The sequence below is a fragment of the Durio zibethinus genome, chromosome 11, assembly GCF_047325235.1.
Source record: "Durio zibethinus cultivar Kanyao isolate XHJ-2024 chromosome 11, ASM4732523v1, whole genome shotgun sequence".
In the NCBI taxonomy this organism is placed as follows: Eukaryota; Viridiplantae; Streptophyta; class Magnoliopsida; order Malvales; family Malvaceae; genus Durio; species Durio zibethinus.
The window spans coordinates 26,945,531-26,969,763 of record NC_143172.1 but is presented as its reverse complement, the minus strand read 5'-3'; the positions used below and the strand labels follow the sequence as shown (position 1 = coordinate 26,969,763).

Below are 24,233 nucleotides of genomic sequence, written 5' to 3'. Positions count from 1 at the left end.
ATTATAATTATAATTACTAATATATAGAGAGAAGCGCGTGAAAATAACAACGAAAATTAATTAATGCGGGTTTCGGTTTTTTTATATAAAAAATTAGTTAATGTGAAATATTTTTTAAATGAACGTAATATTTTAGATACAATAACAAATAAGGCCTTTTAATCGTGATGAATAACAGGTTTTTTTTTTTTAATTTTTAAATAAACATAATTTGAAAACATCCATTTGATTCTTGTTATGGTTTCACTTGGTTTTTATTTATCAATCATTTTGAATTTTAATTAATCCGAAATCAAATTGGGTTAAAGAGAGTAAGCTTTTTCAAATTTATTTTTTTCATTCATAATATTTAAAATTAAAATTTTATTTAAAAAAATCGAATTCTTTATCACTCAAATCAATAAATATCGATGATTTTTATTTATTTATTTAATAAGATAATATTTATAGACCCATCACTGATTATTATTATTTATTCATAGAACAATGATTCCATTTAATTTAAATTAATAATTAAAAATAAAATAAAATAACCTAAGTAATCGACTAAACGTTGTGCTTTTGTTATTTCCTTGTTTCCTGTAGCCGTTTTGTTTTTCTTTTTCTTTTTCTTTTTTTTTTATGTAAAAAAAATTTGGGGCTTAGTGAAATAGATATAATAATTTTATCATATAGTCCAAGATTTTCCAAGTCGGGCTTATAAAATAATCCCAAATGTGTGTTCCTTTAGCAATAAAATCCAAAAACCCTCCTTAATATATGTTAAAAAACACTTTAACCTTCTTGTTTTAAATATATTGTTTCATCATTTGATCATCCAAAGCAGTTAATTAATTGTTAATCAATAGTTCCTTACAAATAAATTTAATAATTTTTGTATTTATATTATATAAAATATTAATAATTTATATATTCATATTTTATTTTATATGAAAATTATGTGTTACAATTTGTATCAACATAAAAATATAAAATATATTTTATTAATTTATTAATAATTTTTATTAAAATTTTAAATTATATTATTTTTATATTTTTTATTGAAATTATTTTCATATCGTCTCATTGTATCATAATTAAAATTATAAAATTTACTTATAAATATAAAATAAAATAATTAAAAATTTAAAACTTAATTCAAATAATAATTAAAAATCATACATTAAAAGTAATCAAAATAAAAGGTCATTATTGATTTGAATACAAAACTTTTACATGAATACAGATAATAATTGAGACAATCCATGTTAGTTAGAACCTGTCAACTTCACTCTTAACAAAAGTATTGACAAAATAATTATGTTTTTTTCCATGAATGTAGCATGTGTGTATTTAATATATTTTTTTTTACAACAAGTGACCGATCGAGGCGCCAGGCAATTCCCAATTGAGTAAGTGCGCGACTGCCAACTCGAGATGCCAGCTGCTGCTGCTGAGTTCCGGGAAGGTGGAAGAGTCAGTGAGTCAGAGTACAATTCAAGCCAAAAGTCAAACAGTGTTGGCTAAATAAATCACCGCCGGTAAATCTGTTACAAACTTTTGAGAGGTGCTTCCCGTTGATTGCATTAAAAAATATAAGAATTTATGGTGCTAAGGTCAATGGCTCAAATTTGGGTGCTGCTTCACCTAACAGAGCACTACTCGTGAAAATGGAAAATTCACTGACTTCAACAACCAAAGCAACAAAAGGCAAAAAAAGCAAAAGAAAGGGAATGTGACGGTGAAACTCTTTGGAATTTGTTAGTATTTTATTACAAACAGAAATGTGTGATAAACTTGAGCTTAAGATTTGTAAATATAGATTCTCACTGGCATTCAAATTAATTTCAAAAGAGAACATAAACAAAAAAAAAAAAAAAAAACCCATTTTGTTAAGATTCATATGGTGGCTTTTGCCAAAACAAAAAATCATAACAATTAATATTGTCAGTTATAGGTTGCCTAATATATTTCATAAGACATTTATAAAAATAAAAATAAAAAACCTTGGTGTAATCATTTCATAAAATGATTATGTCAGGAATTTTATGGTATTAGCCTGTTAGGGAGACAAGATTAAATCTTTGCAAGAGAATCCTGAAGCCAACATATATTTTCATTGCTTGAAATTAATTAAATGAATTTATAAGTAGTAATTGATTATTGGCTTAGTTAATTACAAGAAATTGATGATAAAAAAAATTGGCTAAATCCAATTTTATCTATTAGTTACATCAGAACCAAAAGTTTAATCATAAATATCTGCAACTTTTTCTTTCCCAAAGCTGAATAGTTTCCAACATTTGTTAGCATCATGTCTACAATTATCAACACCAAATACACATTGTATGGCTTTTTTCGCTGCAATTTGCTAATCAATTTCGACTAAAGTTCAAGTTCTGGGACAGCTATAGGAGCCAAGTGAAGCTTATCTGATCATGTTAACATGGTTTGTTACAGTAATTTCAAATTCACATTCAAAGAAAGTAAGGCAAAGCAAAGCAAAGTCATTAAGGCTAATCTGAACTGAAGGATTGTATGATGCACGTGGAAGAAAAAAGAGAATAGGAAACTTCAAATGAGTTCCCTGAAAAATGTAAAAACAAAAAGTAAAAGAAAAAGTTTTTTTTAGTCGGGTTTTACCTGGTGTTTCAAGCAAACGCAAGACCCATTGCCGAATGATTATAACCGACAACACGGTAAGTTACTGGTCCAACCTTCATTTCTCTACCGCGGTGAATATTTTATCTGAAAGCTGTCTATAAATGGACAAAACGCAGTTGCTCTTCAACTTGTAGAGAGAAAACTAGGAGTATAAGAAATCCAAGAGATATATTGTTCTTATCAGAACAGGCTGAGCAAAAAAATTGTTAAATATTGTCTTTGTTTTCTTCTAGTTTTCAAACTTGGTTTGCATTGTTAACGAATCTTTTTTTTATAGCTAGCTTGGAAAGCAATTTCTTGGAGAGGAGTGGAATCAAACTACAAGCAGAAGATGAGTTCGGAGGATGGAGATCGTTACCATCATCAGCATTATCATTCTGATACCGAGGTTTTAGGAACCGACAGAGTGCCTCATAGTGGTCCATTGAGTGGGCCTTTAAACAAAAGAGTAGGAAGGAAGAGTGCCCGGTTTAACGTTCCGGACTCGAGCTCTTCAAAAGATGATGGTTATGTTGAGATTACCCTGGATGTTCGTGATGACTCCGTTGCGGTTCACAGTGTAAAGGCTGCAAATGGAGGTGGTTTGCAAGAAGATCAAGAGCTAACTTTGTTGGCCAAAGGTCTTGAGAAGAGATCTACGGTGGGATCATCTATGGTGAGGAATGCTTCTGCAAGAATTAGGCAGGTGGGGCATGAACTTAAGCGCTTAACATCGTTCTCCAAGAAACCTGCTCGCTTTGATAGGACTAAGTCTGCAGCAGCTCATGCTCTGAAGGGACTCAAGTTTATTAGCAAGACTGATGGTGTACATGGATGGCCTGCTGTGGAGAAGCAGTTTGATGAAATTACTGCTTCAAACAATGGAGTTTTGCCTCGTTCAAAGTTTGGCGAATGCATAGGTATGTTTGAAATAATACCAAATCTAAACTATGGCTTTTAGAGTAAGGAGTTGCAGATGTTTTATTAAGTGAGAATTTTGTGAATCCTTGTCATGGCAGGAATGGAGTCAAAGGAGTTTGCAGGGCAGTTGTTTGATGCACTTGCTCGAAGACGAAACATTCAAGGTGATTCAATTGATAAGAATTACCTGAAAGAGTTTTGGGATCAAATCTCGAATCAAAGCTTCGATGCCAGGCTTCGAACTTTCTTTGACATGTAAATTTGCTCATGTTTTCTTAGACTAATTGTTTATCAATAAGCTATACACCTTGCTTTGCCTTCAGAGCTTGATCTTAAATCATGTGGTTAACAAAATGCAGGGTGGATAAAGATGCAGATGGAAGAATAACTGAAGAGGAAGTCAAAGAGGTAGATCAAGCATGTGATTTGTAGTCAGATTTTTCTGACATATTTTTTAGTCATAATTTATCTCACTGTTGATGTGCTTTTACAGATTATCAGCCTCAGTGCCGCCGCAAACAAACTCTCCAATATCCAGAAACAAGCTGAGGAATATGCAGCCTTTATTATGGAAGAATTAGACCCAGACCATCTAGGATACATCATGGTAAATTGAAGCATTTCTTTTACTATTGTTGTTGGCTCTATGTCTACTTTTTGCTTCAATTCAATGACCAGAATTCTTATATTTTAAACAGATAAACTATCTGGAAATGCTTCTGCTACAAGCACCAAGCCAATCTGTAAGAGAAGAAAGCCGGAACCTGAGTCGAATGCTAAGCCAGAAGCTTAAGCCTACATATGACAACAACCCAGCGGGGAGATTCTACCGGAACACCATATATTTCTTGCAAGATAACTGGCAGAGAGCGTGGGTGATGGCTCTGTGGATTGGGGTTATGGGTGGCCTATTTACATATAAATTTGTGGAATATCAACGAAGGGAAGACGTATTTGAAGTGATGGGGCATTGTGTTTGCTTTGCCAAAGGTGCAGCTGAGACACTTAAATTGAATATGGCTCTGATTTTGCTAACAATGTGCCGTAACACCATCACCTGGTTAAGGAACAAGACAAAATTAGGTGTTGTCGTTCCCTTTGATGACAACGTCAACTTCCACAAGGTAACAGAGAACATGTCTTCGTATATGTTAAGAATTATAAGCTTTTAAATTCATTAATGGGGTTTATTTGATTACTTGATTACAGGTGATTGCAATTGGAATTTCAATTGGGGTTGGCATACACGCAATTTCCCATTTGGCATGTGATTTTCCCCGCCTGCTTCATGCCACTCCTGATAAGTATGAACCAATGATAAAATATTTTGGAGAACAACCCAAGAGCTACTGGCATTTTGTGAAGCATACGGAAGGAGTAACTGGGATTGTAATGATGGTGTTAATGGCCATAGCTTTCACGTTAGCTGCGCCTTGCTTCAGGCGGGGTAGGATGAACCTCCCCAAGCCTCTCAAGAAGCTAACTGGCTTCAACGCCTTTTGGTACTCTCACCATCTATTTGTCATTGTTTACACTCTCCTCATTGTGCATGGAATTAAGCTCTTCCTGACCCACAAATGGTACAAGAAAACGGTAAGCAATGATCACAAAATCAAATTCCAACAATTCAATACTATATATATTAAACATCCATGTTAACTTGATTCTTTTGGAAATGACAGACATGGATGTACTTGGCAGTTCCAGTTATCCTTTATTCTTGTGAAAGATTGACCAGGCTGCTTAGATCAAGCATCAAGGCAGTTACGATGGAGAAGGTAAGCAATTTGTCACTTGACGTAATCCAATGCAATATTTAACTCCCTAGGGTAAAAAGAAAAATGAAATTCATCCGGATTTCTATTTCTATCATTGCAATGTTTAGGTTGCTGTTTATCCCGGAAATGTACTATCACTTCACATGTCAAGGCCCCATGGATTCAGATACAAGAGTGGACAATACATGTTTGTCAATTGCGCTGCAGTGTCTCCATTCGAATGGTAAGCCTTAGCGATCAGATTCAAAATATGGGTCCGACATATCCTGTAATTGGGTTTTTTAACCAAACACTGTCAAAGGTATACTTTTCTTTTTAACATGAAAATGATTGCTGATCACATGGGAACATACAGGCACCCATTTTCTATTACTTCCGCCCCCGGAGATGACTATATCAGTGTTCATATTAGGACACTCGGTGACTGGACACGACAACTCAGGACCGTATTCTCAGAGGTGCATAAAATCGCTAAACCGTAGTTTCTCGTTTTTCAAAATTGACGGCTTAACCATCTGATTAGCTAGCATAGTTGATATTCTGACTAAAACATAAGATTTTTAATCTTGGAAAATGTTGTCAAGGCTGCCGAGATTTACATTCAATTTGTTCTTCCAGGTTTGTCAACAACCTACTAATGGGAAAAGTGGCCTCCTTAGCGCCGATTGCTTGCAGGGAACTAACAACCCAGAGTAAGTCATGATAACTCCATCAACATTTTCTCTAGGCTTGATTAGTGGTTCATGCGGCATACGTGACAAGCATTACCCTTGGGTCAAACCCTGCCAATTTAATGTGAAATGAAATAGAGCTGTTCTATATAACTCTGTTATACTTTATTTGGAGCATCATGCATGACACCAACTTATGATTCTTTAGACGCATATAAAACTTTAATAAATGCTTGTATGACTGAAGGAGAGCAAGAATCATAGCATTATAATTGGTAAACTCAGGTCCTAAGTGATGAACTGTGGAAACATAAATAGAGGAGTGGAGAAGAAATGAGATTGGCAATCTCCCGTATGATAGCGTAAAAGATACGCCAAAGATAAGCCACATTGATGAAAGTCCCCATCAGGACCGACCTGGTCCACCATTTCATAATGCTATACATATTTTAGAGCATGGACCCTTATCTTTTTCTGATAGCATAAAAGATATTCTACGGTAAGGAAATTCTACTCCCTAGTTTATCTCTGTCTTCATGATTGCAAATTTGACCATGGAATGGTGTCCTGGTTAGAGCATGCAATTGGCTGCTATAGAAATGTCATTTTCTTTGTTTATCATTTCTCCTTGTCATGTGATGCCATATGCAATCCCTAAGGTCTAAGTAATTTGAAATTAGAAATTACTTCTAAATTTCATGAGTTGATCTCTTTTTTATGTCTGTCAGCGTCCTCTAAGCAAGAAGACAAAAAACATAGCATCACGATCTTGAAAATAAGTAGGAATTATATATCTTTCAATCACTATGTTGTGTTTGTCCGGCCATAGAAAATTGGGTTGCTTAGATAGTTATAAACAATAATTTCAAAATCTTGATTCATGAACTAAATTATTGGTTGCAAAACCCGACTGAACAATACAAACATGCAAATGATGAAATTTTGGGAACATGGTCTAGTCAGCTTCAGAATGGCCTATGGCAAGTGTTCACAATTCTTCCTAGATGGAAGTGGGTGCCACAAACACAAAAGAAAGCGCAAAATGTCGTTTTCATGTTTAGTTGTAGATTCCTTCAGGCATATCATTTTTTCCTGAAAGGAAAAAAATGAGTTTCATAAGACAAATGATGTGCTAATAATGTTTTCTTCGATGGGATATTGGTGGTTGGACAGTTTCCCAAGAGTTCTAGTCGATGGGCCGTATGGGGCACCAGCACAAGACTACAAGAAATATGAAGTGGTTTTGCTAGTGGGGCTGGGGATTGGAGCAACCCCCATGATCAGCATTGTGAAGGACATAGTGAACAACATGAGGGCTATGGAGGAGGAAGAGAGTGCCATGGAGAATGGAAATAGGGTTGGCATTAATAAAAAGAGTCCACCAAATTCCAAAAGAAAAGAGAATTTCAAGACAAGAAGGGCATACTTTTATTGGGTGACAAGGGAACAAGGCTCCTTTGATTGGTTCAAAGGTATAATGAACGAGGTAGCTGAAATGGACCATAACCATGTAATCGAGCTCCACAATTACTGCACAAGTGTATATGAAGAAGGTGATGCTCGCTCTGCTCTCATTACCATGCTTCAGTCTCTAAATCATGCCAAAAATGGCGTCGACATTGTTTCTGGTACTAGAGTAAAATCGCACTTCGCTAAGCCTAATTGGCGCAATGTCTACAAGCAAATTGCTGTTAACCACAACAACACTCGAGTTGGTATGTTCACTCAACTGTCCTTTCTTTTTTTTTCTTTTTGGTTATTTTAATTTCCTTCGTAAGACTATTCAACTTGAAATTTAATTATAGAATGTGACAATTCTAATGCCTTCAATCATATATGCTTTTAGATTAAAAAAATGAGTGATAAACTTAAGAGTAGTTCCTGTTAACTTCAAGTGCTCCATTATCTTCTTTATATGGCTTTAAGTGTTCAGGAAAGCAATACTTCTAAGCTTTATTTATTGGGTCTGTCTTTTTGGTGAAAAGGAAAGAAAAGATAATTAATTAGGTTGTGTGTTTGATAGAAACTCTCGTCACGTCATTATTAGTGTTGAAAATAATTGAACTCTTAAAGATTCGGTCCATAAAACGATATTCACAAGATGATAAAAATATTTTTCATCACGTAATTACAACGATTTTTAATAAAAAAAATATCATTAAAAAATGCAGTGTTTTTAATTACGACAATAATGTTGTAATACTTAGTATTGTTTAAAAAATAAACGTTTTCCAATTTATTTTAAGTAATTACCGTTAGAAACTTCTTAGGTTAACATGGGAGTAATTAATATGTAAAACCCAACTTCAATTCCCAGGTCTTTCTTGTAAGAATATAAGAGAGACCATTTTATAGTTATGGAGGAAAGAATCTCACAGAAATTTCATATATTGATTTAAGAAAAAGTTTTAGTGGTTTTGATGATGACGATGATGATGATAAATTAATTTGAAGTAATAACCAATGTGGGACAAATATTGTTTGTTGAATGGCAGGGGTGTTTTATTGTGGGGCACAGGCGCTGACGAAGGAGCTACGCCACCTAGCTTCAGATTTCTCTCACAAGACGTCCACTAAGTTTGATTTCCATAAAGAGAATTTTTAATCCACGTTCGCATAAGGATACGCTAAAGAACAGCCTACAGCTCACTTAGTGCATGTTCCATCCACCTTGATCCAACTCTGTCTCAATTGTACAAAGACCTTGGCCCCGTTTTCTTCACTTCTTACAACGTGGGTTGTTTTTTTTTTTTTTTTTGTAATTGTATAAATTATAATGGTTTTATTATTTATCCAAGTCTTTTCTGCACAAAAATTGGTAAATAATTGAGTAAAAAAAGATGGTGCGTTGGTTGATTGGGAGGATTTGGGAGGCCATGGTAGCCCACCAAAAAGAGATTTTGCTTTTAGTCTGTTAGATGAGAAATACGCAAGCGTGAGTGCGCACGTTCTAATTTAGTCCAACAGGTTTAAGTGGAATGAAAAGTTGGATTTGACAGTTAGCCATAAAACGCAAAGACAGGCCTCCTGAATCCTGACCTTTCATTTATGTTTCCGTTTTAACCTTGGGAAACTGGGCTTGATTAGTTGGGTTGAGGTCACGCCTTGATCCGCAGCCTGATTGGGTTGGAAAGGGATAAGGGGTTTCTTCATTGCCATGTTTCCTACATCTGGGATTTTGCTGCTGATAAAGCTGGGAGAGAGTGCTGCTTTTGATTTTAACTGTCTTGGCACCTCCAGCCTCTCTAGTATCCTTGTAGTATTTATATCTAGCTGCCTGCTGTTGTCTGGTGGGGATAGAAGTAGAACTGATTGATCTGACTTGGGCTTGGGTGTACAAGTGGGAGAATATTTCACGGGGATTTCATTAACAACCAGTCGCTCCCATTCTTCAGCAATAGAAGCTGTGGTTTTGTCTTCTCCAACTGTCTGATCTAGCTGTGACGTTTCCTCATCTACAACCATGGCACCGACTGATGAAGTTGATTGTGCAATCGATTGGGTGGAGTCAGGGTTGGTTGAGTCTGGTTTAGATGTTGCCTCATTCAGTTTAGGTGGTACAGACCTGAAATATTCATCTCATCAAGGTGGCAAATATCAGAAAGCATTCAACATTGCTGACATGATGAGTCGAAAAAGCTGAGCTCTAAACTCATGAAAAATGAGGCCAGGTTAAAAGAAATAACATATTTTTTTTGGTACAAAGAAGCCTAATCTGGAGATAATAGCATATTAGGATATGTTATGAAATCCTAATCCTATAAACTCATATAATGCTCTATAATAGAGAACAAATAAAAACTAAATAATGTGATAACGTGCTTGAGAATCTGTCAATCAGCTAAGTAGCATCTCTTATCACTTCACAGTTCAATGGATATAAACTGGATTCATTCATTTGATGACAAGAAGTAAAGTTCCACTAATCTATGAATAAAAGGGCCTCAAATCCCACTTATCTCCCCCCACTTCTTTTCCTTTCCCTAATTCCCTTGTAACAAAACCAGTCTAACATATGGCATTATGCTTTCTGAACTTTATGAGCTGAGATGTTTACAGCAATGATCTTTACCATTAATAGGCTTTGAAAACTACTCGCCATCAACTCTTAGATTGTAAGAAATATTCAACTAACATAAATATGCTCTTTTAGGGGAGAAAAAGAAAAGAAAAGAAAAGATCTTGACTCCACAAAGTGCAGAAAAAAGCATGCACAGTTAACTGTTTTTAATGGGTATGCATTTGGACAGTTTCAAAGCAGATAGTGAGTATGGTTACCCAAATTGTAAGCTCTCCTTTACAAGCAAGTTAAGTTTTTGATGGAAGCCTCTATCATACAGGATTGGATTGTAGTCCCTTGAGTCCAACTGCCACAAATTCATAAAGAGTGGAATTGGAGCAAAATATGAATATGTCAACCTTCAAAATTAACCATGCAACAGTAAGAACAAAAAAGAGATACTTTCTGGGGGGAAAATATGCGGTTAATGCATATGCGAGTACAGCTTTAGTGCATAGATCGTATGTAATTTAGAACTTCCATACCAAGACCAAGTGGCATGACTCGATGTGTATATGGAATATTTTCACATCTCTGATTCCAATAATTTTAGTTAGTTAATTTATACAGCTTGCAGCCCCTTACAACCAACTATATTATACAATGCAAGGTTTGGACAATATATACAGTAGTTTTTAAAGGAGAACACAATAGTCCCTTGTAGTAATAAGAAGGTGATAAAAGGACAAGATGGAGCTGGTAAAAGAAAACATTGATTTTGATCAAATGTGAAACTAGACAAAAATAATAGAATGGGAACAGATAAAGAAACTACAAAGAAAAACTTCTAACCTTTAATAAGGAGGACTGAATGGAAATCTCAATCTCTTTAGGCACTGAATGATCAATGAACCGATTGACATCAGAAAAAGGCAAGACTTCCTCTGATCCTGCAAGGCGCTGCAAGTTTTAAAACAATCAAATAACACAGGTTTACCAACTGATCTTAACCCCATCAGCTAGAAAAACTGGACCTAAAATAGAAGCATAACATTCTGTTGGATGGGTGGATTACAAGGAAGACACTTGACTGGAAATATTATTTAGCAATGAACATATAGATCAACAGCTAATAATGAAGTAGCTTAATAATCACCCTGAGAAGCATTGGTCCATTCTCTGAAGGTTGAAGAATATAATAGCAATTGAATGTTGCCTCCCTCATGGTTTCTACATTGCAATTTGAAGAGCACACCAAGCCTTGGTCCAATGAATGTAGAGCACTGCAAAGCCCTTTGAAGACTGAAAAATTATATCTGGATTATGAAAATGCAATAATAAAAAGAGGAAAAAAAAAAGAAAAGGAAGAACAGGTTTCACAGAAAAATTTCTCACAATTGTATATAAACATAATTTTATTAATACTCGAGATAGTTTTCAATTGTCAGAAATCCTAGATTAACTGCCTCATTAAACATTCATATTGCAGAACAATAGCAGGCAAAAGGACTTCCACGCACATTGAGCATTTAATTCTAACTGATCCACTTCATCTGAGGCAGCTTCTATATCTGAGGAAGTCGATGGAGTTACAAAATAGGGATTCCCAAATAAAACTCCTGTGAGAAATGCCAATCAAGGAGTATATGAGCCAAGCCATAAGTTCGAATAAGATAGTAGCAGCATTTTAAAAGATGCAATGACTGCAAGATATCCACTAAGACGTCAAAAATGGAGCTTCATTTCGAGATTTACCTTCACTTAGAGACCGTAGGTTGGTCCGCTCTATTATATTGAATTCGACAGGTGAAGAAGCCTTTTGAAGTTTCATGGAACTTTCAAAAGAGGGCATAAACAGGATTGTGTTTTCTCCAACCTTCACAGAATTGTCAATCACATCAAATGCTCCAAGTTCATGGCAAGTGACTTGACAAGAAGGCCTTTCAATCCTACTTTTTACCGCATTGCCCAATGGAACACCATGGCACCTGCATGTCTATAGGTAGTGGATCCAAGGATTATTATTCTGCTTGCAAAAGGAAACAAAATTCTGCTTGCAAAAGGAAACAAAATATGGTACAATCAAACAGGAATATTGCCTTCATGCATGTAGGAATGTAAGAGCAGAAAGGCAGTGGCACGTATTACTACTGGAATATAAGCATGAGAGTGGGAAATAGGCATGGAAGCAAGGACAGTAGATAAAAAAATCTTAATATTACTACTGGAAGAACACAATAGCCACTTCAGTCAAAAGATCTTGACTATACCAGATTCAAAACTGCTATATCATACAAAATTTACCTAACCTAAGCCATCAGCATTGATTCACTTGAAGGTCTGAAAACTTTAGTAAAATTATTTCGTTTCAATGATTTTGAAAAGATCTTTAGAGAAGAAGTAGCAGCCCATAGTATTGGTGGAACAAGCTATAACTTGCAAATTAATCATAAATAATGATCCATAAGATATCATATGAAGAGAGATATAGGAATCCTCTAAAGAATATAAGATCCTAAATCACCAAGCTTTAAGGCCTATATAGAAGACTGATGAGAATGAGAGTGAAAAAAGACTAAAATATATGATTATAAGTTTATTTTCCAGTTACTCAGGAATTTCTATTCATGGTTACCATTTGATCTTTTGAGATGCCTAATACATGGAGCACTTCAATATATATAGAAGCTAGGTAGATTTTTTGTTAACTTAAAAAATTATCTTTTTGAATAAATTTCAAACTAGTCAATCAACAATAAGAATACACTAAATTGTAGCTAAATTAAGATACACGTTGAATACCTTACAGGTGTTGAATCCATCAATTATAAGATTGACAGAAGCAGATAAATTGCAGGATATCTGCTTCAAAGAGCCTGCAAGGATACTATTAAAGATAAAATGAGCCTGCAATGGCTCTTCCATGTCATCCCTTAGATCTTGTAACCATTGTTTCACCAGGCCATGAAATACTTTGACCTCTGTCACAGTTGCTAGAATATTACAAAAAGGCTTCCATATTTATAGATAATCTTGCGTCTCAGTTGGCTCAAAATACTAAACATTTGATTGAAACATAGCAAGCAATTGTTAACAACAGCATGCAATTCTTAGAGATCCGAGCCTAAGCACAGGATGTAAATAGCTCAACAATAATGAAAGTGTCTGGAAGGAAATCCTACTTTAGTTTTCAGGATTCTATTATTTCTGTGAAACCTGATCAAGAATTTGAAGGGCACATGCACCTCCCAACTCAAGATTCTATTTCAACCTAACAAGCATAGCAATGATACAAGCAACTCACTAGGATAAAAATCCCATATTGTCTATAATTTATATCAAGCAGATTTATTGCCTAAATGTTACAACTAGTTAGTTTTCTGCATCAAAGTGAATATATTATAATTATATTTGTGGTTTCTGCTATTCATTAATGCAAAATGCCCAGTAACTTGAGCTAAACAGTTTGAAATGTACATAGTTATCGGTTATCATAAATGTTAAGACTCCTTGAACTTTAAAGCTGCTCATAAATGTTAAGACTTCTTAAACTTTAAAGCTTCTGTTCTAAAGTACATGCAGGGGACGGTTGAAACCTGGAAGGTAAGATTGAAAGGAGCAGTTGTCAAGATCAGAAATACATCTGGAAAAAGTGTTGATATTCTCCCTTATGTCACTAAGATGGTTAGATCTTTGTTCAAGCAAAATGAACTCCACTGAAACACATTTATCTGCGGCATCCTGTGAGAAAACAGAGCTTGAGGGTTATTTAAATTTCTACAAACCCAAAGAGATACAAAATCCAAACTTGGGTAATATATAGCTCACCATAAGTGTTTCTTTCAAGGCAGAGTCTATATTTTCAGGTAAAAATGAACTCAAGACAATCACTTTTCGCACAATATCTTTTCCTCCCCACGAGTACAAAACTTCATCACTCAAAACACTTGCAAGTTTCATATCTGCTAAATATAATCAAAAGAAACATTCAATCAAACTCAACAAAAAATTATAATTGATTAAAAATGAATAAACAAATAACATGAAACACTAATTTCAATATATTTGTTACATATAAAATTAAAATTAAAGTTGTATTTTTAACTCTTCAGAAATGTTGTTTGGCATTTATATCTAAACCTAATTGATTTTACATTTCGCTTTCAATTTTCAAAGCAAAAACGTTGCTCGAGAGCGAGAGAGAGACCATGGCAAGGGAGCGATCCAGAATCGTTGATCTCAGGAGAATACGAATCGGTTGGCAAACTGTTAACAGCGTGGTGGAAATCACGAAGACTGAAGTCTCCTCTCGGACCATACGCCACCTTCAGCTGTTTTCAAATACAACAGATTTCAAGTAAAAAACACATCTCATCTATCGGAAATCTCCGACTAAATCAAAAGGAGTTACCTCGTCGGAAGAAGAAATGCGGTTTTTGATGACGTAGCACAAACCGATTCGATCTCTGAGAGGACCCGATTTACTCCTCCAATTCGACGAAACAGTGTAGAAATTAGCGAGCTGTAACATTGACTGCGAAATTCGCAACCAAATTTCTCAATTTATCAATCGGAATTTGTGGCAAATTTGATCTCCGCGTTTTGAAATCGCTTACCTGCTTTAGGTCTCTGAGCAATGGAGGCGAGAGGCTACGTAGATCCAGCAAGAAGCAAAGGAGAACCATATTTTTTTTCTATCGTTTCAGTCCATACGTCAGTCGATTTTGGAAGGTGTCGCTTGGCGCGGTATTGTTTGATGAAATGCCGATTTGAAAATTTGGTTTATATAGATGAGACAATACTTCTGTTTCGCCCCTGTACTTGTTGATTTTATAAAGATGGCTCTCCTACTTCTTAAATCTACGTATTTCCTCTCTATTTTTTTGGGTTTATTTTTGAATTTGTTTATTTAGTTGGTGTGAAAATTAATTGAAGAAAAAAAAGGTGAGAACATATATTAAAATAGGGATATTTTACGACACACTTCCAATCAAGCAGTGCGAATATATGTTAACCAAACATTCCAACTTTTTATATGATGTCATAATTATGATTTATTATATTACAGATATTTGATTTATAAAATCTTAAATTTTAAAAAATATATATAATTTTTAAAAAAATGCAATTTTTCATGCATTCCGTTTTTTAATTACTGTATTAGATTAAAGAGAATATGAGATTACATAATCTTATATTTTTATTATAATGTCTTTTACTAAATAAAAAATATAATAATTTTTTAATAAAATAATAAACAAATAATGCAATTTCAATGATCAATTAATATCTTATTAAACAAAGTATTGCAATAATTGATAATTTTAAAATACAATTACAATAATCAATTATTAAGTTATAAAATAAAATAATACAATAATTAAATTATTTTTAAAAATAATTATAATAATCAATTACTAAATTACAAAACAAAAGCATCCCATGATCAAGCATGCATTCTTGTTGCATGATTTGACAGAATTCCCTCATGATTTGACAGTGAAGCATCTATCAGTTTTAAGCCTTTCCACGAGAGAAAGTTTTATCGTAAGCCACTTTACTGTTAACTGTCAATTCCCTATATCACGCATGAGCAAGCATGCATTGTTGTTGCATCTGCCATGAGAAACAAATTGAAACTCTAGTACTATGATAAAAACGATACAATTGCAGAGAAAGATTTCTTCATTACTGAAAATTTTTATTGAAACAGAAATAACAATCTCTCTCTACAAACCCAAAAGAATCAAAATACTTCTCAATTTGCCTGGAAGTAAGCAACAGTCTGACAAAGCAGAAAGGAAGCTAAGAACTCTGGAAATGCGTATTTATTTTTTTAACTCTATTGGCAATTGCCATCATCAGTAAATATTCATTTCTTCTCAGACTCCAGAAAACAAGTGTTGATTGAGGATTCCTTCGAATTGGAAAGAACCTCAGACACAAACTTTATCAAGGAGCAGAGTCCACCCAGGAAATTATGATCAATAACACCTTTGCCTTCCACAACATGAGCGAAATCTATAAGTTTAACTTCAGCAACTGGAGTCCTTCCTTTCAAAACCGATTCCCTATCAAACAAGATAAGAAGTGAACATGAATGAAAATGGTAAATAGTTTGCTCCTCAAACCATTCTTTCAGCTCCAATAATTGTTCCAAAATCCCAGCAGAACCACCATATACGATAGAAGCAAAAGAACAATCTGGGTTCACATTTGAACCAATAGAAGAATTTGATGAAACAAACTTTCTCAAAACTGATCTAACATTATCAGCAGTAAAACTCTGGACTTCCTTCTTTCCTGGCTTCCAGCATCCCGATTCCTTACTCTCATATATCCGCAATCCAGCTATTCTGAAACCTAGGGACACGGTTGTGGTTCTTCTATCCTTCTCAAGGCACTTTTGGATGTAGTTGTCAGATGCTTCAGGGTACCATGTCCTGGAACCAATCTTAACATCCATGATAGATGGATTAAGGCAATTTGAGGTTAAATCTTGCAAGACAAGGTGGGGGAGCAAGCCAGAACCGTCAGATGCTTCCAAAAGTTGACTGCCATAGAAAACAGGAAAAAATCTGCGGATGTGGTCTGGAACCTGTGTATCGGAAGAGAATGATTTATAGAAGGTCAGCTCCTTGGTGCCACGTTCAGCATCCTGGAGAGGCTTGTAGAAACGTCCTGAATCATCTATGAGGGGGCCAAGTTTTCCATCAATGGCTTGGTGACCTGCAACCTGATGCTTTGGAACCTTAAGCATGGTGTAGAAACTGATGACCTGATAACAAAGACAAAATTTTTTCACTCAATATTTGCTTCTTTTTCAGCAGTCAATTACACAACACCATCAGAATATGAAAGGTTCTGATTCTTAAGAAATTAGGGGCCCAGCCCTCAAAGCCACTTTAAGACAAAATCTTTTGAAAATCACAAACTCAAGAAATAAGTTATACTCATCAAAGAGAGAGAAAACACATTTTGTAATATTTACAGACTGTAGTTCAGACAAGTAATCTAGATAAAATGGAAAAGGCAGCAAACAACCTAATCCCAACCCCTAAGAGAACATTATCTTCTTCATGTCAACAAAACAAGGCATAACCAATAATTCCCTATTTTATAAAACAAAAATGCAAACAGAAATATTCAGGAAAACATCCCCAAATTCTTAAAACAAAACATAAAAGGGCACAAGGAAAATAAATAGTTTGAACAAGTTCACTTCTTATTTTTAGCAAACACAAAGGTTTAAACTTTGACCTACAATGAAACCCTAAAAATTCATCTCCGTGCTCAACAAGCACCCCTGCTAAAAGTCAGTATACAATTAACCAAAAACAGCATCAAATATCAAATTAACCCAATTATAATTGGCCAAGTGACATTGTTCTTTAGCCTTATGTTGCTTTGTGATTTTCACTCAATTCAAAAAAGTAAACTTTTCAATAGTAGTATCCCAAAATTTCCCTTTTCAACAAGAAAATCAATAGCAATATCCAAATTACTCTCTTTTTTTTTTTTTTTCAAGAAATCCCAATCCAAGAATCTAACACACCAATCGAAAACCTGGAAACTTTATCTAAACATCAAACACCAAGAATGTCAAACGAACCCAAAATAAATTTTACAAGTAAATGAAAATCTGAACAAAAAATCTGAACAACTGAAAGAGATCAATAGAACAAAGATGAACTTACAGTTGAAAGAGTGATGGAGCTTTGCAGAGGTTGAAATACGATGCGGGGGGTGGAGGTTTAAAAGAGAATCCAAGATGAAAATAGGAGCGATGCAGGCCGTTGTCGATATGGGGATTTGAACCATTTTTTGAAGTAATCTAGTGCGTGAAGGTGCAGGGAAGATTGTAAAAAAGACACAGTTGGTCAAACTTCAAAGTCAACAGGCTTGATCATGACTTCATCCTCCTTTTTAAGTTTTCCTTCACTCCCTGTTTCAGCTTATTGATGTAAAATATTATAAAATCATACCATATAATATGATTAAAAAATAAAATGCGAAATTAAAAGATATATATTTTATATTTTATATTTTTTTATGAATATTAATTATAAAATTTAATTTTTTTAATAAAATATAATATAAATATATATTTTAATATTTTATATGATATAAATATATAAATCATCGTATCAATGACGTCCAAAAAGAGTTCACTTAAACTTTGTTTTTCCTTAAAATAACTTTTTACTTGAGAAAGCTGCTAAGATTTCAATTTAAAAAAAAAAGACGGTTTTTTATAAAAACATTTATAGGTTTGAATTTATATATAAAAAAATTACATATATAGGGATTTTAGTTTAAATTTGTTAGAAATCATTGCAATCGATTGAAATCATTTTTTTTTATCTGTAATTATTCCCCAGAAACGAGATTCTTCCAAAAAGAGCAGACGAATGGTAGCTGGCTTCTTTGAAGAAGCTGATTCTTTCCTGGGCTATACCATGCATGCTAAAATAATGCTTGGTGGCTTGAATTTCGATGCCCAATGTGGTCCAGGAACATGGTAGGCAGGTCAATGAATTAATTAATTGATCCAGAATTAGATGCCTTCACGCTGCTGCTACTACTGTTAGCTTCATTTAGGCGATGATGGACCAAAAATGGCGAGATACCCAGACACAAAAATTCGACCAACTTTAATTGGAATTGCAAGGTGGTGAAGAGGGACCAAGACTAATACTCTCCAGCAATATGGCAACTTGGTTTCTTGACATGTGTCCGAACATGTCATCTCGGATGACACGCTTGTTTTGCACCCTTCTCTTCCATGGCGATTTGTTCTGCTTTCTTGTCAGAGTTACAACCTCAGCAAGATTTCGCCAACAACAGCAACCAGTCGCCTGTTTTACCAGCTTCACATCGTCTTCTACCTAGCACTTGCCAAAAAATGGTACAATGTCTCTCTTTTTGTCTCGGTTTTTGAATCTGGATCAACAGATCACACGATTGTTGGCCTCTGTCTCGTATTTCTCTTGAGGAAATTGACTAGCAACTTGTAAAAGAGAGGTCATTTGATAAAATATGTGATAAAATGACAAAGGGTCCAATTTGTAGGCTAATACAGAACTTTGGTCACGGCAGATATGCCGTTGTTCCCACTTGCAATATGATAAGAGCTGCCATGCAAGATTGTTTAGGACTAGTGTCAGAATCTTCCGTCTGATACTTTTATCTGGATATGGTTGATCATAACTCATGATTTTGGAGAAACTATAGTTGCTGTCAGAATCTTCTTTTGTAAGAGCATAAACAGTCAGAACCTTAGCCCATCCCAATGTGTGTTGAGTGGTGCATGTCTCAATGGAATCAACTTTTTTTTCTCTTTTTACCTTTTCCCCAACTTGTGGTTCTCCATCCTGAAGATAACTTTAGAAGAAGCTGAAGTTAACTTCATGCCTTTATACTGCCTTTTTTCTCATGTTAGCATGTCCTTGAATGCGACACCGATATGCAACCTAGACAGGATAACATGTGCTTTAGACCTTTTGATACTCGGAAAGCACATCAGGATCAGATATGCAATCCTTTTTTCTTTCTTTTTTTCTTTTTTTCCTTCAGTTACTTTCTTTATAGGATATATTTTCCCCTTTTAGCTAACATTATAAAACAGGTGAAAACTTATAAAAAATTCTCGGATATGTTCTGTCAGAAAGTTATGATTCATTTTACCAAGTTAATAAAACATCAGAAGCAATGCAAGGAGCCGGCTATCCATTTTATCTGATAACCTTATTTTGTCAAGACATTACTCTGTGCTTTGGCCAGGACAGTAAAAATGGAAGTGAATGTTCAAAAAGGGTTGTTGAAGCTTCACAAATTAGACGTGCATTGACATTAATGGATGCTGATTTCTTTAATGAAACTAAGGTGATGAATTTGGCACTATGGATTTATTTTCGATAATCCATCTCGAAGTGGCTATGGTTGTAACTAATTTTATTGTCTTCAATTTAATTTCTCTTTGGTACTGGAGATTGCAAAGGCTGCAAAACAATTCAATGTTCCCATAATAAGAGCTAACAGGAAGTTAGTTGCTTCGGTTAATGGAAGGTTGCATAATCCTTCTCCTTTGGTTTTAATCCTGAGTGGAACAAGGAGAAATCACAAGGCATAGCCAGCAGGTTTAATCATCCTTCGAATTTAGGCATTGGAAGGCCAAAGAAGAAGAAGATATTGCTTTTATGAGCGTGAGTTAAATGATGCTGCTATAAAACTGCATCATTGTCAATGATCTAATTTTGTAAGTGACCTTTCCTGTTTTTTATCAGGTTCTTGAGTTAGGACAACTCATTATGACAAAACAGATTACTTCAGAGGAACTTACAAGAATTTTTCTGAAGAGATTAAAAAGGTAGAAATAAAAATATCTGGTGATGTTTATCATGTATGCTGTCTATGCTCTATTTGTCCAATGAGCGATTCCTTACTGCTAAAAGACAAGGTACAATCCAGTACTCGAAGCTGTGGTTACTTATACTGAAGATTTAGCTTACGAGCAAGCAAAAGAAACTGACAAGTTGTTCTCCAAAGGAGTGTATTTAGGTACCTCTTAAACAATTTGCTGCATTATAATCTAGGAATAACCATCAACCTTGCCCTTAACATTAATAACTTTTTGTTAGAATATATTTGTAATATTTGCAGATTTGTATTTATCTTAATCTTCACTTTTTACTTCGAAAATTCACAAACTGTTTTTTCTTCATTGTCCTCCTTCCAGCCACCGTTCTACTCTTCTTTTTGCTGCTTGGATTCTGCTCACATTTTATTGTTGTTCTGGCTACATTATTTATCCAACCTTGTAGAGTGGTAGAAAATGCTTGTCTGCATAACGAAGTTAACGAATTAGCTCTTTATGTATTGGTTTATTGTCAAATTGCCACATGGTTCAAGAGCTAAAAGTCAGTTGGTGTTTTAGGGCCTCTCCATGGCATCCCTTAGGGGTTGAAGGATATAATCTCAGTACCTCGTTACAAGACAACTTGGGGTTCAACAACTTTCAAAAATCAAGTGCTTAATATTGAAGCCTGGGTATATAAGAGGTATTATATATCATTGAAATCATTGTGAACTACATTAAGAAAGTATTTTTTTTAGTCAGATTATCTTAGTCACTCTTATGAATTCTCAATGCAGGTTAAAATCAGCAGGGGCAGTTCTTGTTGCAAAGCTTTTTTCTGGATCACTGGCCTCTGATGACATCTGGTTTGGTGGTAGGACTAGGAACCCATGGAACATTGAGGAATTATCTACAGGCTCATCAGCTGGACCTGCTGCCTGCACCTCAGCTGGTATTCTTGATTTTTAGCTCCATTTATTATACATCTTAGACGGAATTATAATAAGCATGAGATGATCAGATGATGTTATAGAAACAGGCTATAGCATTTGTAGGTATAACAATCTTTCCCACAATCAAAACAACCAAAAATGTTGATCTCATATGAGAAGTACTACCTATACCAGCTGTACATTGCTTCATCTAAGAAATTAAATTCACATTACTGGTATGGTTCCATTTGCAATTGGTTCAGAAACTGCTGGCTCCATTACTTACCCTGCATCTCGGTGTGGAGTGACAGCATTGCAGCCAATTTTTGGCACGGTAGGACGAGCCTGTGTAATGAGCCTATCAGAAAGCTTGGTAATATCATGATATAGAAGACATCTCCTTTGAGTGAAAGTAGTATCCAGCCACCACTTTCTGATCTGGGAGTGACATTTCAGTAACTTTCTATCTCTCTCATTAACAGGACAAGCTTGGTCCATTCTGTAGATAGGCAGCTGATTGTGCGGTTAGTCTGGATGCCATCAGAGGAAAAGATCCAGATGATCATTCATCAAGAGACATTCCCTTTGGTGGCCCATTCTTAGTTGACATCACAAAGCTTATAGTTGGTTATCTTGAAGATGCTGACAAGGAGGTGCTATTTCACACAGATGTGTCTAAATCTTGAGTTTGTTAGACAACGGATGCTTAATAAATAAATAAAAATAGCATAGGTCATGATTGCTATGAGTTGAATTTTTTTTTTCCTATTTGATTGAATTGCAACATTATATTTTTGCTTAGAGACAACTTTTCTAAAACCAGGTTGTTCATGTGCTTGAATCGAAAGGTGTTAAGGTGGTCCCTTTCAAACTGAGCTATACTGTCGACTCTGTTCAAGGCATCCTAAATTTCACAATGGATGTAGACATGTTGGCCCACTTTGATGAATGGCAAGTTCTGGGAAGGATGATGAATATTAAGCTTAAGATCAATGGCCCCTTGAGTTACGTCGTGCACGTGTAGTTTCAGCTATAGACTACATGCAGGATTGTTGTTTGCTCTTTGATTATTAATTGATATAAATATATATATATATATATATATAAATTCAGTATTTGTACGTATGATCACAGGCACAAAGAGCTCGGGGAAAGTTAATCCATGAAGTAAAAGAAAGTTTTACTGTTGACGCATTGATTGGAAATGCAACTGATTGGGAGCGAGAATGCATGGGAAATCTTGTAGGTTTGCCTGTAATGGTTATTCCGACCTGGTTCACGAACGTATCTAATCCGCCTCCTAACGGTACTCGTAGAAGAACCACCGTCAACACAGGCATTTATGCTCCTCCTAACCATGATCACATTGTAAGCTCCCAATTCAATGGCCATTGTGGGTTGAAACGCCTGGTAGACGATAGAAATTACATCAGAAATCTAACTGTCTTGTGTCTCTTCTTCTTGTTGTCGTTTCTTCAATGCAGGCATTAGCATTGGCAATGGCTTACCAGTCGGTCACAAATCACCATAAGCAACGCCCTCCCATTGATGATCTTGGACCAAATAACACAATCCCCAGTCCCCCCCCCCCCCCCACAGTTACCATCCCTCCTTGACGCTTACATCTTTAACTGATATAAAGTAACTTATTGCTTTCTCAAGCCAGCTCCAACAGTCAACCTAGTACAACCTCCATTTTTATGCAATCATATTTTTATATTATCTTTATCAATACTTTCTTATTTTCTCAGCTTGTATGTTAGATAATTAATTAATGAATCAAAAACGAAATAGGGCAATCCCAATAAAAACATGGGATTATGTTATTAAAAGTTGTAATCTACCACATTTGAAAATAAAAAAAAATAATAGAAAAAATTGACCAAATAAGAATATATACAATTAAAAAATTCAAAAAAATTTAAATTTCGTAATATAAAATTTAATATTATCATAATGCAATACAAATTTTACCTTAATTCCTTTGATAGCAAGAAAAGACAAGGCTAATGCTAAATCAAGTGAAAGTGCTAGGGGTGAGTAGAAATTAATTTAAATCAATTTAATCAATTAAAATTGACAAAAAATAATCAATTTAATTTATTCAATTTTAGTTAAAATTAATTTTTTGGATCGATTAAATTGATTAAATCGATTAATTTTTTATTTTTAAAATTAATTAAATTAATTAAATCGATTGATTTTCTATTCTTAAAATTAATAATTGAATTGATCAAATTAATTAACTTTTTAATAAATTAAAGAATTAAGTTAAATGTAAAAGAATTGAAATGAGTATTTTTATATATTTTTGTTATAAAATATTATTAAAATTATTAATTTTGTTAATAATTTAATTTAATAATATGTAAATTTAAATTTTATTAAATTAAATAATTATTTATAATAAAAAATAAAAAATTAATTACTTAATCAAATCGATCAAATTTATGATCAATTATTTAAAATTTTTTGATTAATTTAATTATTTATTAAATAAAAATCAATTAATTTAATTATTAATTTTTTAAATCGAACCGACGAATCCCTGACCCCTGCAGCCAAGATGTAAAAAAAAGCGTAATTGTCAGATAATTTAATTGTGTTCATTTATACGTTAGTTATTACTGCATTTCCTGCAGTCGTAGTAAATAGTAAGAAGACGATGAGGATGTGAAACTCATGAAACTAAGTTGATAGATGCTGTACGATCTGTGTCATTTCAAATCTATCCCCATCTTTTTTACTGTTTGGATCGGTTTAAAACAGACTTTCTAACTAATGATAGAAGTTGAAATTAATTACTCCACCTACTTTTGCAATTTCATATTATTATTATTTTAACATAAATATATAATTAAACGTGTAAAAAAGTTACATATTTCTTTAATAGTTTTTTGTTTATTTTATTTATTTTTTGTTTAAATTACTTAATGAGTGAGTTAATTTTGA

General features: G+C 34.2%; 4 protein-coding genes across 6 annotated transcripts; 2 read left to right on the top strand and 2 right to left on the bottom strand.

The window, feature by feature from the left end:
• The first annotated feature begins 2,773 nt into the window (after positions 1-2,773).
• Positions 2,774-8,789, top strand: LOC111289298 (respiratory burst oxidase homolog protein C-like). The gene is made up of 12 exons (XM_022880224.2): positions 2,774-3,542; positions 3,642-3,798; positions 3,903-3,951; positions 4,037-4,150; positions 4,242-4,667; positions 4,753-5,136; positions 5,226-5,321; positions 5,429-5,544; positions 5,677-5,779; positions 5,940-6,013; positions 7,166-7,707; positions 8,488-8,789. The coding sequence occupies exons 1-12, from the start codon at positions 2,975-2,977 to the stop codon at positions 8,595-8,597; spliced, it is 2,739 nt and encodes a 912-aa protein (XP_022735959.2). The 5' UTR covers positions 2,774-2,974; the 3' UTR covers positions 8,598-8,789.
• A 122-nt stretch (positions 8,790-8,911) lies between these two features.
• Positions 8,912-14,974, bottom strand: LOC111289299 (uncharacterized). Of its 3 annotated transcripts, none has more exons than XM_022880228.2 (12): positions 14,609-14,974; positions 14,404-14,526; positions 14,200-14,323; positions 13,821-13,954; positions 13,589-13,733; positions 12,795-12,973; positions 11,748-11,988; positions 11,513-11,611; positions 11,149-11,294; positions 10,845-10,952; positions 10,271-10,359; positions 8,912-9,557 (listed from the first exon to the last, which is right to left on the bottom strand). In XM_022880228.2, exons 1-12 carry the CDS (start codon positions 14,675-14,677, stop codon positions 9,035-9,037), a joined length of 1,980 nt encoding a protein of 659 aa, XP_022735963.1. In that variant the 5' UTR covers positions 14,678-14,974; the 3' UTR covers positions 8,912-9,034. The 3 variants fall into 3 exon arrangements, with proteins under 3 accessions (XP_022735963.1, XP_022735962.1, XP_089624696.1); XM_022880227.2 differs by having other exon boundaries at positions 13,821-13,957; positions 14,609-14,810; XM_089768570.1 differs by having other exon boundaries at positions 11,149-11,285; positions 13,821-13,957; positions 14,609-14,810.
• A 685-nt stretch (positions 14,975-15,659) lies between these two features.
• LOC111291280 (inositol polyphosphate multikinase beta-like) lies at positions 15,660-17,825 on the bottom strand. Its single transcript, XM_022882924.2, has 2 exons — positions 17,690-17,825; positions 15,660-16,770 (listed from the first exon to the last, which is right to left on the bottom strand). The coding sequence occupies exon 2, from the start codon at positions 16,750-16,752 to the stop codon at positions 15,865-15,867; it is 888 nt and encodes a 295-aa protein (XP_022738659.1). The 5' UTR covers positions 16,753-16,770; positions 17,690-17,825; the 3' UTR covers positions 15,660-15,864.
• Positions 17,826-18,213: 388 nt separating this feature from the next.
• Positions 18,214-23,009, top strand: LOC111290604 (Amidase family protein). The gene is given in 14 exon segments (XM_089768569.1): positions 18,214-18,900; positions 19,776-19,876; positions 19,974-20,080; positions 20,083-20,166; positions 20,169-20,197; positions 20,279-20,361; positions 20,452-20,552; positions 20,929-21,052; positions 21,147-21,301; positions 21,545-21,654; positions 21,764-21,934; positions 22,105-22,234; positions 22,237-22,649; positions 22,766-23,009. Coding segments are annotated over 14 exon segments (1,863 nt in total). The 5' UTR covers positions 18,214-18,777; the 3' UTR covers positions 22,898-23,009.
• The last annotated feature ends 1,224 nt before the right edge of the window (positions 23,010-24,233 follow it).